A 17,656-nucleotide genomic window follows, 5' to 3' on the forward strand; every position below is an offset into this window, starting at 1 on the left:
AAAACAATAAGTTTTAAATTTTAATGGGTCTAAACTTTAAACGATGAAAAACTATAAAATAATTTTTTTTTAAATTACATGAAAATCCATAAAATAAATTTTTTTTTTTTAATTTTTAAACAAAGTAGAGGAGAAGAAAATAACAGAAGAAGAGCTCATACCTATACTCAGCTTTAAAATATATATATATATATATATATATTGGGGTTTGCACTGCTTTTATAGTGTTCATAATTAACCTTGCAAATTTGGAGATAAATGATCAACTTTTGAGTTTGAATTTAAGTTTGACTCTCTCTCTTATGTATTTGTGTATAAAAGAATACACAAAATTGTATGATTCAAGGAAAAGATGTAGATTACAAAGAAAGTATCAAAATATTCTCATAAAACCCAAACTCTAAAGAGCTCTCTCACCACAAGGAGAAGCCTTAATTTTCCTGAAGTAAATTGTCTCAGCATGAACTCTATTACATTACAAAACCAATGTTGAGGCACAAAACATGTGTGTGTGTGTGTGTGTGTGTGTGTATATATATATCCGTGGAGCATAATTATGGAATCCAAGTAGGACTTTTTTTATAAGCATCCAATTAGGACTTGGATTGCTTAAGTTGGCAAAAGTATTTTATATGGATTTCTAATCTATATATATATATATATATAACCGAAGTCATGCGATGCACCGTATAGTTAACAAATGTTAAATATTTTCACTTTATTCAATGTTACTGTACGGCACCGAGCTTCCAAAGTCCATACTGCCCTTGGGCCCAGACCCATCTAGGCCCCGGGCCCAAGCCCATACCGGCCCTGGATGCAGGCCCGGCGCTGAGCTTCCAAAGCCCGTACTGTCCTTGGGCCCGGACCCTTCTTGAAACTGCCTTAAAGTAAAAACAGGTTTTGAGCACAAAGTTCCCAGAGTTGACCGGTTGATCCTTCCCGGAAGAGCGCATGAGTCATATCCGGGAAGGACATGATATGAACGGGAACGTGAGTTGCCAAACATAATCGGTGCAAAAGGAAACAAGTTCCAAGATCATAAATGCTGCACCGCCCTTCCACCTAAACGACCACTTTAACCAGATAATACTGGACCTTTAGTAGCACTAACGGTGATTGTAATCATGATCTCCCCACTAACCTTGACTATAAATAGAAGAAAGTTGGGAGAAGAGGGGGTTCAGAAAAATTGAGAGAGAATAGTCAACGAGAGAGCATTTCAACTGAGTGTTACTTTGAGTCTCTCTGCCGAGAACGACCCATTGTAGGAAATCCTTAAACCCACTACAAATAAATTGTGAGCCCAAGGAATCTAAGGCCCAGAACTCTTGTACTTGGTTCTTACAATTGGCGCCCACCGTGGGGCCATCCTACGAAGCTGTGGTTCGAGTGAGACTCAAGCAAAGAAGATGTCTGAGGAGCGTTCAAGAGGGCACGTTCCGAGCAATTCCGCAGGATCTTCTCGGGGATCGACGTGGAGGGAGAGAAGGCAGAAGCGGCTGGAGGATAGGGAGCATTCAAGAGGAGAGGAAAGGTCCGGATTGGGAGAAGGATCGGCCCAAACGCACCGGACGATTTCAAACGTCTCAGCACATCGGCAACATGATGATAGAGACCGGGAGCTGGAGTGGTTGCGCAGATTGGTAATGGACTTGGAGCTGGAGGCAAGGGGTCGGCGCCACGAAAGGAACCACAACCCCCAACCCAGGAGGAACCGTGGCGAGGAAGGTTCCAGCCGATCTGTTACACAACAACACCGGGACCGATCCCATTCTCAAGAGTCACGTCGTCATTCCCGGGATATTCATCGTAGACGGGACCGTTCCCGGTCACATGGATATGATAACCAAGGGTCAGAGTCGCCAGAGGAGCGGCAGCACCACAACGCCGCGATGGATGCCATGAGCAGGGCCTTGCGGATGGCGGCCCGGTCTGTATTCTCTGACAAGATTGAACGGGCACCCATGCCGAGCAGATTCACGCGTCCACCATTCAATTCCTATGAGGGGAGGACAGACCCCGTGGAGCATGTTAGTCATTACATCCACATGATGTCGTTGCATGCGCACAACGATGCATTGATGTGTAAAGTATTCCCCTCTAGTCTCGGCTCTACCGCACTGAGATGGTTCAATGGGTTGCGGAAAGGTTCTATACACAGCTTCGCCGAGCTGATTCAGGAGTTCGGCAGCAGGTTCGTAACATGCAGCCGAGTGCAACAACCGGTCGACGCGTTGCTGTCCATGAAAATGAGGGTCGGGGAAACCCTTCGGAGCTATGCCAGCCGATATTGGGAACTCTATAATGAGATTGGTGGGGGAAACGAGAAAATTGCGGCTAGTACCTTCAGGATGGGGCTTCCCGAGGATTCTGAACTACGGGAGTCGCTGACAAGAAGACCCCCGGAGGACATGAGGCAACTGATGAGACGCATAGAGGAGTACAAACGCCTGGAGGATGACCGGTTGCAAAGCAGGGGGAAAGCCCCTTTTACGGGGAGATCTCGGCAAAGCATCTTACCGCCAAAGCCGAAAAGGGACTTCAGAATGCAGGAACCAGAGGTGCAGATGGAAGGGGTTAATGTGTTGTTTAAAGAGCCCGTGCACAAGATACTGGAACGGATAAGGAACGAGCCATTCTTCAGATGGCCGAACAAAATGGGGGGCGACCCATCTCGGAGGGACCAAAGCCTATACTGCACTTATCACAGAGACAAGGGGCACACCACCGAGCAGTGTAGGGTATTGAAAGATCATCTCGGACAGTTAGTGAAGGCAGGGCACCTGAAAGAGTTTGTAGCAGATTCCACTGACCGGGAGACCGAGCAGGGCGCCCCACAGAGAAGGAATCCACTTCCACCACCCCGGGGGGTAATCAACGTCATTCATGCCGCACCGAGAGGGGCAGCAGCGGCAAGGATGGTGATGACAATGGCTCGCACGGAGGGAGAATCATCCAAGAAGCAAAAGAGAGTTGGACGGCTAGACATCTCGTTCGGAGAAGATGATTTCGAAGGAACCATCCAACCTCACGACGACGCTTTGGTGGTGACCGCCCGGATAGGCGGATTCCTGGTGAAGAGGGTGATGATTGATCAAGGTAGCGGGGCTGACGTCATGTACCCGGACCTCTTCGAAGGGCTCGGGTTAAAAACCCAGGATTTGGCAAAGTATAACACGCCATTGGTCTCGTTTGACGGGAGAATTGTGATTCCCGAGGGGCAAATCTCACTCCCTGTGGACATGGAGGGCAAGGAAGTTGTAGTTACGTTCATAGTAGTCCGATCGTTCGCACCTTACACCGCAATCCTGGGGAGGCCGTGGATTCACGCCATGGGGGCTGTTCCGTCCACCCTTCACGTGAGAGTAAAATTTCCTACTGAGCACGGAGTTGTAGAGGTAAGGGGAAATCAGCAGGTGGCGAAGCAATGCCTCGTAGCCGCGGTCCAGTGGGAAAAGGAGCAGCTTGGCCAAGCTGAGTACGCCGAGAAAGGGACTGCATAGCAATTACAGATACCCCAGGAAAAGGGGGCGGACGTTGCCGAGGAGGTACTGAAGGTAAGAATTCTCCCAGATAGTGGCAAATACTTCCAGATAGGTACAAGCATGGATGACCGGGAAAGGGTAGAGATGTTGTTGTTCCTGTTGCAGAGCATAGATGTCTTCGCATGGAACCCGTATGAAGTGCCCGGCGTAGACCCCGAGTTCATTGTTCACAAACTCAATGTGGACCCATCATTTCCTCCGAAAAAGCAGAAGCCGAGAAGAGCATCAAAGGAGCACGTCGATGCAGTAAACCTGGAGGTCCAGAGACTGAAGGAAGCCGGGGTCATAAAAGAAATATTCTTCCCGAGATGGCTAGCAAACACTGTCGTAGTAAAGAAGAAGAGTGGTAAATGGAGAGTTTGCGTGGAATTCACCGATTTAAACAGAGCGTGTCCCAAGGATCCGTTCCCGATGCCCAAGATAGATCAGTTGGTGGATGCCACGTACGGGCACCCGAGAATGAGTTTCCTGGACGCTTTCCAAGGCTACCACCAGATTGCCTTAGCACCCGAGGACCGAGAGAAGACAGCGTTTATATCCCCGAACGCAAACTATCACTACGAGGTCATGCCGTTTGGATTGAAGAATGCCGGGGCCACCTACCAGCGTATGATGACAAGGATGTTCCGGGAGAAAATTGGTTGCACGGTTGAAGTTTATATCGACGACATGGTGGTAAAGAGCAGAAAAGAGTTGCTGCATACTGAAGACCTTCGGGGAGTATTCGAGATACTACGACGACACAGGCTGCGCCTCAATGCCGAAAAGTGCACTTTCGGAGTGGGGGCTGGCAAGTTCCTGGGTTATCTGATCTCCACTCGGGGAATAGAGGCTAACCCCGACCAAATAGAGGCAATCAATCGCCTCAAACCACCGAGCAACCCTAAGGAGGTGCAGGTGCTCACCGGGATGTTGGCCGCCCTGAACCGATTCATCTCCAAGTTTGCCGATCGCTGCCGGCCATTCTATCAACTTCTGAAGAAGTGGAAGGGGTTTCAATGGGACGAGAACTGCGATGAAGCTTTTCGAGAACTAAAGGGGTATTTGGCAAAGGCGCCGAGGTTGACGGCCCCGGAGCCCGGGGAGGATCTGTTTATGTACCTTGCAGTCACCAATCATGCCGTAAGTGCCGTATTACTAAGGGACCGGGGAGTGCAAATACCGGTGTATTACGTAAGCAAGACCTTGGTCGACGCCGAGACGAGGTACCTGCCTCTTGAAAAGTTGGTTTTGGCCTTGGTACACGCCACAAGGAAGTTACCACACTACTTCCAGGCACACACAGTGTTCGTCCTCACCGAGTATCCATTGCAATCACTGTTGAAGAGATCCGATTTCACGGGACGGATTGCTAAGTGGGGGACTCGGTTGGGATCGTTTGACATAAGATACCGACCAAGAAGCTCGGTTAAAGGGCAGATTCTCGCTGATTTCATCGCGGAATTTACACCTAAGAATGAAGGCCAGGTAATCTGTAGTGCGGAGATTCGCCCGTGGAGGTTATTTGTGGACGGCGCATCAAACGCTATGGGGGCCGGGGCTGGTATTGTCATAATCACCCCAGAAGGTATGCGACTGGAACATTCCTTCAGATTGGGGTTCAAAGCCTCGAACAACGAAGCCGAATATGAGGCCCTGTTGGCCGGACTAAGGGCAGTATTGCATCTGGGCGCCAGGGATGTGGAGATCTACTCAGACTCTCGGCTGGTTGTTTATCAGGTCACGGGGGACTTCGAGGCTCGGGATCCCCGAATGAAAGCTTATCTGAGTACGGCAAAGCAGATCATCGGTCAGTTTGGAACGGTAAAGATATCCCAGGTGGCCCGGTCGCAAAACAAGCATGCTGACTCTCTTGCCACGTTAGCCTCATCGGCTACCGAGGACACCCCGAGGCTTATCACGATTGAACTTGTAAGGGAACCAAGCATCTGTGTGAAGACTGCCCTCGACCGTGTCGGAGTAAAGGTTGCGCAGGTGACGGTGGCCGGACCATGCTGGATGAACCCGATCATAGACTTTCTTTCCGAAGATAAAGTTCCAGAGGATGAGGCCGAGGCCAATAAGATTCGACGAATGGCTCCCAGGTACTGGTTGTCCTCGGACCGAAAGTTGTACAGAAGGTCCTTCGCTGGCCCTTACCTCTTGTGCCTGCATCCTGAAAAAGTCAAGGAGCTTCTAACCGAGCTGCATGAAGGAGTGTGCGGCGGGCATGCCGGGGGACGATCTTTAGCGCACAGAGCAATGACGCAGGGGTTTTGGTGGCCACAGATGCAGAAGGACGCCGCCGAATACGTTCGGAGTTGCGAACAATGTCAAAGGCACGCCCCAATGATCCATCAGCCGGCCGGACATCTAAACCCTGTCAGCAGCCCATGGCCATTTGCACAATGGGGGCTCGACATCCTCGGGCCATTCCCCCGAGCAACGGGGAACCGCCGTTTTGTACTCGTGGCCGTGGATTACTTCACAAAGTGGGCTGAAGCCGAAACCTTGGCCAATATCCGGGATACCGACGTGAAAAAGTTTGTGTGGAAAAACATAGTTACAAGGTTTGGGGTGCCGAACTCACTAGTGACAGACAATGGGCTACAGTTCGACAGCAACGCTTTTCGGACCTTTTGCAGCGAGCTCGGCATCAAGAACAAGTATTCAACCCCGGCATATCCCCAAAGCAACGGCCAAGCTGAAGCAGTAAACAAGACTATTTTGAACGGGCTCAAGAGAAGGTTGGATGGAGCGAAAGGAAGGTGGGCAAAAGAACTACCCAGTGTTTTGTGGGCCTACCGCACGACCCCCAGGAGATCCACGGGGGAAACCCCATTTTCTCTGGCATACGGAGCAGAAGCGGTGATACCAACCGAGGTGAGCTTGTGCAGCGCGCGGGTCGTCGGGTTTGACCCCGTACAGAACGCCGACCTTATGATGGAGCAGTTGGATTGGCTAGAAGAATGCAGGGAGGCCGCGACCGTACGTCTTGCCGAGTATCAGCAGAAGCTGGCGCAAAGGTACAACCGAAATGTAAGGACCAGGGAATTCAGCGCCGGGGAATTGGTGTTAAGAAGGGTAGTAGGGAACATGCGGGACGTGGCTGCAGGGAAGCTTGCTCAGAGTTGGGAGGGACCATACAGAGTCACAGCTGTCGCAGGGGCAGGGGCTTACTACTTGGAGGACCTGGACGAGAGGCCGCTCCCCCGACCATGGAACGCCAACAACCTGAAGAAATTCTACGCGTAACCGTCGATGTAAGCCAAAACTTGTATTCTATGAAGATTAAGAGTATGATGAACTTTTTTGTCTTTGCTGTTTTTAAACCTGTAGCCGCACACCAAGAGAATCGCCAGCAGAACCTAAGGACAGAAACCTGACTCTCGGCTCGATCAATATCGCCGAGCAGGTGAAAACCTTACAAACAAAATCCTAAGGACAGAAACCTGACTCTCGGCTCGATCAATATCGCCGAGCAGGTGAAAACCTTACAAACAAAATTCAAAGGCCAGAAACCTGACTCTCGGCTCGATCAATATCGCCGAGCAGGTGAAAACCTTACGAACAAAATTCTAAGGACAGAAACCTGACTCTCGGCTCGATCAATATCGCTGAGCAGGTGAAAACCTTACGAACAAAATTCAAAGGCCAGAAACCTGACTCTCGGCTCGATCAATATCGCCGAGCAGGTGAAAATCTGACGAATAAATCTTAAGGGCAGGAACCTGACCCTCGGCTCGGTCAAAATCACCGAGCATGTGTGAAACTTGCAATTAAATCTATGAAGACAAAAACTTGATTCTCGGTTAAAATCGAATATCCGGACAAACGGAAACTTTGCAAACAAATGCTCGAAGGACGGAAACTCAGTTCTCGGTCAAACCAAAACCTGTTAAAAACCTAAACCTTTTTACAAAAACTAAGTCCAAATAGCGCTCTCAAAACTACCCACAGCTCTGCACAACAGGTTCTCGGGGGTACCGTTCTGTTAAACGGCCATAGCACGGGTATAATTCAAGCAAAGCACAAACGGATATAATTTCACTCAACGAATTGAAACAGGAAAAGGAAACAGACTACCAATTAAACAAGTAAAAGCAATTGTTCAATCACCACATCCCGGTGACATGGGCAAATAAAACCAAAAAAAAAAATAGAGCAACGGTTCAATCACCACATCCCGGTGACATAGGCAAATAAAAATGAAATAAAAAGAAAATCAAGTCAACTAGGGGGTTGAGTCGGTGGTGGCACTTCCTGCTGGACGATCAGGGAGAAAGGCTAGGCCTCGTCAAGAAGTTCCTGCACAGTAGGTATGCTCGTGGCCTCCAGTTCCTCGGGCTCAGCATGGGAGTCGATTTGTTCAACCAACTCCCTCATACTGGCCGTCTCCTCCTCATCAAGAGCAGCCGGGGCGTCCTGGCCGGCAGGTACAGGGTTCGAAAATGGAATATGGCTGGGGTCCCTCAGCGGTGAGTCCTCAGGAACTCCCATTGCCTGAAGAGCAGCAAACCACCCGGCCTCGAAACCCATACGCCGAGCCCCAGTCACCACCGGCTCTGCGGAGTTCTCGGCATCGGCGAAACCGACGTCATACCACTTCTGCTCCGCGGCCGCCAAGCCGGCCCTGAGATCGGCTATCTCTTCAGCATGAGAAGTGTTGAGGCTGAGGGCTTCGGCTAGCTTAAGTTCCGTCTCATTTTGCCGGGCTAGGAGCTCGGTACACCTTTTTTCAGCCGATGCTCGGAACTTCTCCGCGGCAGCAGCCTTCTTCTCGGCAGACTCAGCAATTTTTGCCTTTTCCTTAGCGGTTTTTATTGCTGCCTCGCGCTCATTCTCCTCATCAAGCTCCCGTGCCCGGGCAGCCACGATATGAGCCAGTTGAGCGGCCTAGCAAGCACGGGGGTTAACAAAGGAACCCAGGGAAATCTGTATATATACGAAAGTAAAGAGATAAAAGGATTACCGCAATGGCGTGCCACTCTAACTGGCGCCCCACAGACTCCTCGGACCCATCCTCGAAAGCATGCACGTCTTCGGGGAGTTGGAGAGCTCCAGCCAAAGTCTGGGCGATGCGACCGCCCTCGCCCTTATCCCACATCCGAATGGAGGCGGTTGAGGGCAATGGCTTGCCGTCCAAAAGGAACTTAGGCTCCCACGCTGGAGCCACTTGGGAGGAGGACGCGCCCCTCGTGCCAGCTTCGGTTGGCGGCTCGCGGATAACGATTCCGCCAGTTGGACGGGGAGGAGTCTGAACTACGGAGTCCCCCGGACCCGTGGAATGTTGCTCGGTTACTTTCTGTTTCTTCCGGGCACGTCCGGACTGCGAGGGGGGAGGAGGTTGAGAAACTGGACCCCGACCCTGAGTAGGCGGGGGCTGGTTGGTCGGCCGGGCACCAGGCACGAACCTGTCAAGGGTCATTGCTCTCCTTGCCACCATTCTTACACCGGGCTGGATCGCTTTAGCTAGCAGGTTAGCCGCATCTGTCACTTGCTGTTGGTGCTCGGCGGGTGGATCCTCGGGATGGGGCTGCTCTTGGGCTTGGTCCCCTTGTTGTATGGCTTCGTGAGCTCTCTCTCTAAGGCGCCGAGATACCTGTTCCGCGGAATCGTCTCGCTGGGGAACTAGTTCGTCCGCGGCAGTGAACCGCCGGCCAAATTCCCTCGCTTCCCCGGTTGTAAGCTTCGGCGACAAGAAATTCACGTACCGGACGTCTATGTACGATAGCAGGGGGCTGTCAACTATCAACGCCTGCTTGAAAGGCTGTCAGGTAGAGTAAACCGGTTCCACGCCGAGGATCAGGTGTGAGGCCCGGAGTTGCCCGTCCCGATGCACAAAGATCTCGGAACGGAGGACGAAGTTTAGGTCCCTGACGTGGACGGCTCTGAGGTCCTGAACAAAAACTTTGCTGTCTGCAAAAGAACAGATAACGCATTAGCTTTTAACAAATAAAAATTTTCTTTTACTCAAACAACTATAAGAAGGGGAGGGTACGAACCCACTTCACGCCGTGTGAGGGGGCAAGGGATCTCCCCGGCAAACCAATTGCCGCGCACCCTGACGAACTCCCCGACGGAGTTCCTGTTCGAATCGGGTAGGCACGATATCAGCCGTACCCGAGCATCCCTCGTCTTTAAATAATAATTTGTGGACTTGCTCCCACAGAGGCTGTACATTTGGTTAATATCATGTTGGTCTAATTGTAAGTTAAAGGTTCGGTTCAATTGGCTGACACAACTAACTACCCGGTAAAAATTGGGGGGAAGCTGGTCGGGGCACAGCCCATAGTAGGTGAGTGTGTTTATCAGGAGGGGATCTACCGGGAACCTAACCCCACCTTCTAAGATGGACATCAAAGGAAAGAAGGCTGTACCCTGCCCTCGGTGGAGTTCCATATCACTCTCGTGACAGTAGGCCACGTCCACGTCACTGGGAATGCTAAATTTACTCCTAAAGGTGGCCAACGCAGCCGGGGTATCTAGGAGGTAAGAATAACCCATCTACAAAGCCTAAAACTATAAGAATGAACTCAAAGAAACAAAGCTGAAGGAACAGGAAGGGGAAGGAAGACTTACTTTGGGTTCTAAGGAGGAAAAGAACGCTGAGCAAGCAAGCACACAGAACTATGGTCGGCAGAGAGTAGACGCTAAAGATCAGAGGCGAAGGAAAAATGGAATGATGTGTGGAGAAGGACTATTTATAGAGCCAAAAGAAATGGGGGAAGGGGAAACGATTAATCAAGCAATAAATGGGCACAGCCTACGAGCGACCCAACGAATGCCAAGCGTAACTGATGTGCGCGCCGCTTCGGTTTACGAACCGTCAGGCAATAATGACGACTGAGCCTGGCGCCGCGAAACGGCGCGTCTTTTGAGATGAATTTTAATGAGAAGTGACAGCTAGAAGTCCCAGGCTAGAAGACTCCTGGGATCAAAAGGCCCTAAGCAGCACCTTGATTCTCCTCGGCAACCGAGTATGAATCAAGGGGGGGCTATTGTACGGCACCGAGCTTCCAAAGTCCATACTGCCCTTGGGCCCAGACCCATCTAGGCCCCGGGCCCAAGCCCATACCGGCCCTGGATGCAGGCCCGGCGCTGAGCTTCCAAAGCCCGTACTGTCCTTGGGCCCGGACCCTTCTTGAAACTGCCTTAAAGTAAAAACAGGTTTTGAGCACAAAGTTCCCAGAGTTGACCGGTTGATCCTTCCCGGAAGAGCGCATGAGTCATATCCGGGAAGGACATGATATGAACGGGAACGTGAGTTGCCGAACATAATCGGTGCAAAAGGAAACAAGTTCCAAGATCATAAATGCTGCACCGCCCTTCCACCTAAACGACCACTTTAACCAGATAATACTGGACCTTTAGTAGCACTAACGGTGATTGTAATCATGATCTCCCCACTAACCTTGACTATAAATAGAAGAAAGTTGGGAGAAGAGGGGGTTCAGAAAAATTGAGAGAGAATAGTCAACGAGAAAGCATTTCAACTGAGTGTTACTTTGAGTCTCTCTGCCGAGAACGACCCATTGTAGGAAATCCTTAAACCCACTACAAATAAATTGTGAGCCCAAGGAATCTAAGGCCCAGAACTCTTGTACTTGGTTCTTACAGTTACAATGAGTTAAAAAAAAAAAAAAAAAAAATCAGAGGATCTAGAGTTAGAAATTAATGAAACAAAACAAATATATATATATATATATATATATATAATCATACAATAGAAATATATAAAAGAAAGATGGGCTACCCTAAAAAAAAAATTACATGGCTATACTCTATAGTTGTTGAAATCTGCCAAATAGTTTTAGACATTGCAAAAAATAATCCAAAAATTTAAAAGTTTAAACTTTTGAAAGGCCAAAAAATTTAAAGATTCAGAAGATTTTAAGCTTAGAAATTATTGAAACCAAAAAGAATAATAATATATATACACACACACAATTGATAAGTATAAGAGAAAAATGGGTTACCTTCAAAAGAATAGTCCTTATAGCTTTGCAAAAATTACATTCACAATATAAGGAAAGACATGACATATTTTCAAAATTTAAAAAATAAAAAAAAAAAAAAAAAAAAAAAAAAAAAAAAAAACATGAGCCACATCTACATATGCATATTTTCTAGTTTCCACCAAACTTGAGAATATGTAATAAAATTTTTGCAAGGAGAATATATATACCTATTGGAAAGTCATGCCTAATTGTTGGAATTAAAGTTGGGAAACCTTGAATAATATGTCTAATTCTCTTCCTCAAGCCCTATATTGTAACAATTGTATTTATATGTATCATACGCATTATAGTATTAGTTTATATACGAATAAGAAACCTTAATTAATAGAAATAGCTTATACATATATTTTTGTAAGAATATGAGTATATTTGATATGTAACAATTATTTTAAATATCATATATTACATTAGCTTTCAATAAGTATAAGGTTATTCTAAAAAAAATAAGAATAAGGTTGAAAGAGTGAAATTTGTGAATTAAATTAATTGGTGGTGTTCCCATAATTTTTTTTTTTTTTTTGAAGTGTCAAGTTCCTTTTGTGAATGCTACTACTCTTCCTACAATTCGGCACTTTATGAATTTATTTTCTCAAATTTTCCTAACTATATTATTGAATCCAAACAATATTAGTGTTTCAACATAGCCAACCAAGACCTCATGAATCTAGATTCCTAAGCAAATGAATTAAGAATCATAAGCAAATCTAAATATCGCTCAAAAGAATGTATTAATTCTGAAAAATATGCCAACACCAGCAAAAAAAGGACAAAAATTTCAATTTGAAAAGAAATTTTAATTGGAAGAAATTTGCAATGATATGGGAGGAAAATATGGAAAAATAAATAAAAGTCATATGCTAACCTCCATGACCATCATGGATACCAAGGAAAGGTGGAATTGTCCAAATTTGGATAAGCTGCATGCTACAAAAGAAAATAAAACATGGTAAAATAGCATAATCTATAGAAAATCATTGAGATTATGAGTCCCCTCAATAGAACTATTGAAAAGGCAATCCAAAGAAGTCATTGAAAAATACAAAACAGATTTTGGCAAGCAGTGTTTACGAAATATAAGCAAAACAAACAAAATATAAAAAATTTCAAACTTATTTAGAAATTAGAACACCCAAAGTTCTTTTCACATAATCACAAAAATCAATATCTTTGTAAAGAGAGGCCAACCCCATCTCCATGAATGGAGAAAAGGCCATGTCGAATTGAAGGAGTTTTTCCCTCACACTGATATTTGCTTTCTACGTTGCCTTAGTCCTTAAGTTCAGGTTTAGGTTTAAATAACACTTACGTTTAGGTTCAGGTTTAGTTTTCCCTTAGGTTTAGGTGCTGACATGGAAAATCGGTTTTTTTTTTTTTTTTTTTTTTTTTTAATATTGTGCTGACATGGAAAATTGTGGAAGCTTCAGAGGTTTCGGTTTTATATATATATATATATATATATATAGAGAGAGAGAGAGAGAGAGAGAGAGAGAGAGAGAGAGAGAGAGAGAGAGAGAGAGAGAGAGATTAGAATATATAAAAGGGTTTGGAAAGAAACCTTGTACATTCTAAAGTCCGTTTTAGGCCTTTTGGAGTGACAGTCACCACAATTTTTATTACATAAATCTATACAAATTGAACAACCTTTCTTGCATATCATTTTCCACTAGTTTAAACCTTTCAGTTTTTAAAAACTAACCCAGTAATCTCAAATTCTAGAACATACCCAATTTTAAATGGCATGAGAAAGTAGAAACCAAATTAACTTTGTTTAGAAAAGCCAACAAAAAAGAAAACACAATTCCCACTATTATTATACATGGATGATGCTTAAAATCCTTTCCAGAGATTTCTAAACTAATTAAATTAATGATACTTGAGCCATTATAATTTTTCTTAAAAACTCTGTAACTTAAGCACTACCTCCATTTAACAACCCATAAATCCAGTGACCATGATAACATTAATAAATTAAATTGATTGCAGTAAAGGGGTAACGAGGAATACAAGTGCCTAGAAATATGCCTTGATACCATTACACTTTTTTAAGACATATATACTTGAACACTTGCAGTCTTCATTACCCGGCACACAGGACATACATCAATAAACCCTTCACAATCCTTACAGAGACACAGATGCCTACAAGGTAACAACAAGACACAGACTTCCTTAACTTTACAAGCCCTGCAATTCAACTGTTTCTCCGTAAAGACCAAATTTCCAGACCCACCTACAATGCGTAGGTGATCCACGTTAGTCCCAGAGACTGCATCATCTACCTCGCTATCCCCACATCCTTCCTTCCCATGCATAGCACCCTGAGACATGACTTGCTGCAAATTGCTTTTCAAGGCATTGACTACAGACTCATTGTACTTTGCTCTATAGTGCCAAGACTGAACTTCCATGGCGACCTGCTTTATTCTCTCCATTAGTTCCTTGTTCTTGCGGTTCATATTCTCTATTTCAAGCTCTTTTTCACGTAACTTCCTATCAACTCCCTTTTCTATGGCACTCAGGAAAGAAACTGTTTGTCTTTGCCTCAGTTCCCTCACACCCTTGAGTATGTTTTCTTCCTGTTTGAAACACACCAATGAAGAATTGGTTGTAGAGGGTATCGTAAAACAAGAAGCAAGAAATCTATTGCAAACTAATGTCTAAGTGTCAACCTCCTAAGTGGTGATAAAAAGGATCAAAATTTTATTTCTGATTCTTTCACCATAAAAAGAATTGCAGGTATTGTTAAGATGTTAGATGTTGACACAACAACACCATAAGCTAGTTTGTGGAATTAGATTATTACCTGAAGTCTAATATAACGATCAAATTCTTCTTTCTGCCGATCAATCTCTATCTTCAGATTATCGCCGAGGGATAAAATAGCGGGAAGGACACCTGTCATACTTTCACTTGCAGAAGTAACAGAAGAATTGTGTTCATCCTCCTCATATGAAAGTTTCAACCCAGTTGATACAGGATTAGGATTCAGAATGCTTCCAGAATGACCAGCTTTATCTTGAGAGAAGTTATTATTTAGAGATAAAAGACGTTTTTGCTGCTGTCTGGAAATAGATTCTGCTTCCCTGGCTCTTTTGATTGGCTGCTCCATAGGAGTTGTTTGGTCATTTCCAATGTAGTTTAAAGGACCAACATTGCATCCAACTGGGACTGTACATGTTGCAAAGTTACCTTATAGATTAAACAAAAGACACTGAAAATATTTTTAAATGAAAAAGAAAAATGCCACAAAGTTATAACCATATAAAATCAACATAAACAATGAGAGCAACAGAAAGAAAATTAAATTTAGATGTAAGTATATCAAAAAATAAATAACACATCACATCTAATAACATAAAGAAAGAAAGTGGGGGAAAAAAGAGGTATTGTATTGACAAGATAAGTCACAACTCACAAGAAACGGTAGAGGATAAAGATTGCTGTAATGGGACAAACTGGAAAGGGACAAAGAGGCAGGGTCACAAGAGGTGATACATGAAGAATATGTTATGTTTTCTTCTGTCCAGGACAATGTCAAAATTATTAATCCTGATGTAAAATGCTCAAAGTTCAGGTGCTTAATGACCATTGTCGTTTGTGGTTATGTTTTACAAATGTTGCATAGAATTCAAACTTGTGGGCTAGCAGCGCTGTAGCATTACATCCCACATCTAAACATAAGTATATGGTGACCCATTGAAAACACTAGAAAAATTAATCTAACTACACTGGCTTATTTACCAATAACCAGTCATCATTCAATCATAATTACTTGCACATTTCTGATAATTGATCTTCAATAATATGTACACAAAAACATATGATGCCAGCTCCAACTACTCATACAAAAATGGAAGAGTTAAGAAAATGCATATTCCTTAAGCATATATAGGCCATTTTCTCCTCTCATCGTTATCTGTTAAGTAACTCTAATCCGCTTATATATTGAAATTACCTGGACTTACAAACATGTATTAAGTTAAAACAATCAAATTATTTGTTCAAATTATGGCACAGGCAACAAAGACATCATCCTTAATTTACGCAATAATAAAGTCTTAAATGCACAAACTGAATGAGAAACCTAGTCCAAAATCCTAATTGATCAAAGTTGTAAAATATAGAGAGACCAAGCACATAACAACCGTCCAGAAGCAATAACAGGACCAGACAATAAGAGTAGAACCATGTACAAAAGCTACATCAATATCAAAATAACATTTTAGGACAACAAAACAACAGAATTAGAAAATTTAAATCTGTAACTAGAAGAAAATCAAATAGCATAAATGAGTAATAAATTCTTAGGAAAAACTCACAATCTCCAAATAATTGCAGCTGAGGCAATCCACTGGTATCATATTGAAACCGACCTTCCTCAATGAACGTGGAAAACACAGGATTGCTACTATCTCCTCCAAACATATTCCTATAAGAAACCAAGGCAGGCAACTATCATTCCATAAACTAACCAAACTTACCAAACTAATTATGATGGGTAACAATGATTAAGCACCTAAGCTCAAGAATCACCTAAAAAATACAAATCATGCACAATGAAGCACCTCAAAATATCAATAGTTATGAGGGGAATCGGATGATCAAGCAAATTGAAGAGCACCCACTTAAAAAAAATCAATACAGAACCTTTTAGAATATCACAAACAGCATCACCAATAACTAGATACACTATGCTGCATTTTGTTACAGAGAGATACTAGCACAAAGGGACAAGAACTTCAAATTGAAATGTTCAACCATTCATTATGAGTGACAGACAACCCCTTAAAACTCATTTCAAGGAAGTTTTCCAAATTTCCTCATATCCACACCATTCACATCAGCCACAGCGTATGTAAATGAAAATCAAATTCAAAACCTAACATATCAACAACTCAAAACCCATAGCAAGCCTCTATTTCGATTCAACAACCCCATGACATCAGAACAAGTCATCGATTCCACCCCCATTAATATAAAAACAAAATAAAATTTCCAACTTGAGCATAACAACAACAATCATCCATACATTTCTGGGTAACCATCAAAAAAAGAAAAAGTTCCAATCTTTATCCCATCATAGCATCCAAAACAAAAAAAGAAGCAATACCCAGATCAGCAATATCAAAGAAGAAATGGAAAAACGACTAAAAATAAGTTTTTTTTTTTTTTTTTTAAATCAGTTTCTTTTTCGATTGTTTGCAGAATCAGTACCTAAAAAACTTTAAATGGAGGCAAAGGCGGATCTGAGTGGTGAGAATTAGAGGGTGAGAGATAGAGAGAGAGAAAGAGAGAGAGAAAAGGAGAGAGAATATTTGCTAAGAGAGGAGAAGGAGAAAGTGAAGCATAATAGTAGCAATAATAATTAATGGTATTGGGAGGGACAATGGTTCGTGGAAAAAGATGATTGTATTGGGGTGAGTGGTTAAGGTTAAGAAAACCGATGATTCCATTTGTACGAAGAGAAATTGTTGGTGTTGGTGTTGGTGTTGGTGTTGGTATTGGTGTTGTTGTTGTTGTTGGTGTTGTAATCTTCATCGCCTTCATCAGCTTTTTTTTCTTTTCGTTTTCCCACCAGTAATTTTTTTCATTTCTTAATTTCTCTGGTTACTGATGCGTCGGCTCAGTGTGCCTAAATTTACTTTGGTATCCTTCTTTTGTTGTGGACCTCTTGTTTTGTTGGGCCTATGTCTGGCGTATAACGTGCCCCATATTAATTTTTGGCTAAAATGGGAGGTGAAATAGTTTGAGAAACTTATTAGTGTGTGTTGGAATTTGCCCTTTTTAATTTTATATTTGTGTGTAATGTGTATTTGTATAAACTATTAGAAAACGATATTTTGAGTTTAGAATGAGCGTTTGTGAAAAAAAAAAAAAATGAAAAGTTGTGGTTGTAAAACAGAGTTTTAGATTTTAAAAACACTATTTTAAACTCCCAAAATGTCTAATAAAATGGATCTAATATCTTGATTCATACATCATGAGCCTAAGATGCTTATGAATTTTAAACTTAGGATCTTATAAGACCTTAGAAACTAGTAGACCAAACATTTGGAGTTATTTGATAATTTGTTGAATATTGACAAAAGTAAGGTTGTATTTCTGCCT

The 17,656-nt window shown here is 43.8% G+C and overlaps 1 protein-coding gene across 2 annotated transcripts; it reads right to left on the reverse strand.

Moving 5' to 3' along the window:
• Window positions 1–13,473: 13,473 nt before the first annotated feature.
• LOC126702059 (E3 ubiquitin-protein ligase BOI-like) lies at window positions 13,474–17,171 on the reverse strand. Of its 2 annotated transcripts, none has more exons than XM_050400670.1 (4): window positions 16,763–17,171; window positions 15,868–15,977; window positions 14,352–14,737; window positions 13,474–14,124 (listed from the first exon to the last, which is right to left on the reverse strand). In XM_050400670.1, the coding sequence occupies exons 2-4, from the start codon at window positions 15,971–15,973 to the stop codon at window positions 13,591–13,593; spliced, it is 1,026 nt and encodes a 341-aa protein (XP_050256627.1). In that variant the 5' UTR covers window positions 15,974–15,977; window positions 16,763–17,171; the 3' UTR covers window positions 13,474–13,590. The 2 variants fall into 2 exon arrangements, with proteins under 2 accessions (XP_050256627.1, XP_050256628.1); XM_050400671.1 differs by having other exon boundaries at window positions 14,352–14,716; window positions 16,763–17,168.
• Window positions 17,172–17,656: the final 485 nt, after the last annotated feature.

Source organism: Quercus robur, chromosome 10 (assembly GCF_932294415.1).
Source record: "Quercus robur chromosome 10, dhQueRobu3.1, whole genome shotgun sequence".
NCBI classification, from domain to species: domain Eukaryota; kingdom Viridiplantae; phylum Streptophyta; class Magnoliopsida; order Fagales; family Fagaceae; genus Quercus; species Quercus robur.

Coding starts and splice junctions, on each gene's coding strand:
- LOC126702059 (XM_050400670.1), bottom strand. CDS start 15,973: ATGTTTGGAGGAGATAGTAGCAATCCTGTGTTTTCCACGTTCATTGAG. Junction 14,738..15,867: donor GCTGCAATTATTTGGAGATT/GTGAGTTTTTCC, acceptor TTAATCTATAAG/GTAACTTTGCAACATGTACA. Junction 14,125..14,351: donor ATCGTTATATTAGACTTCAG/GTAATAATCTAA, acceptor TGTTTCAAACAG/GAAGAAAACATACTCAAGGG.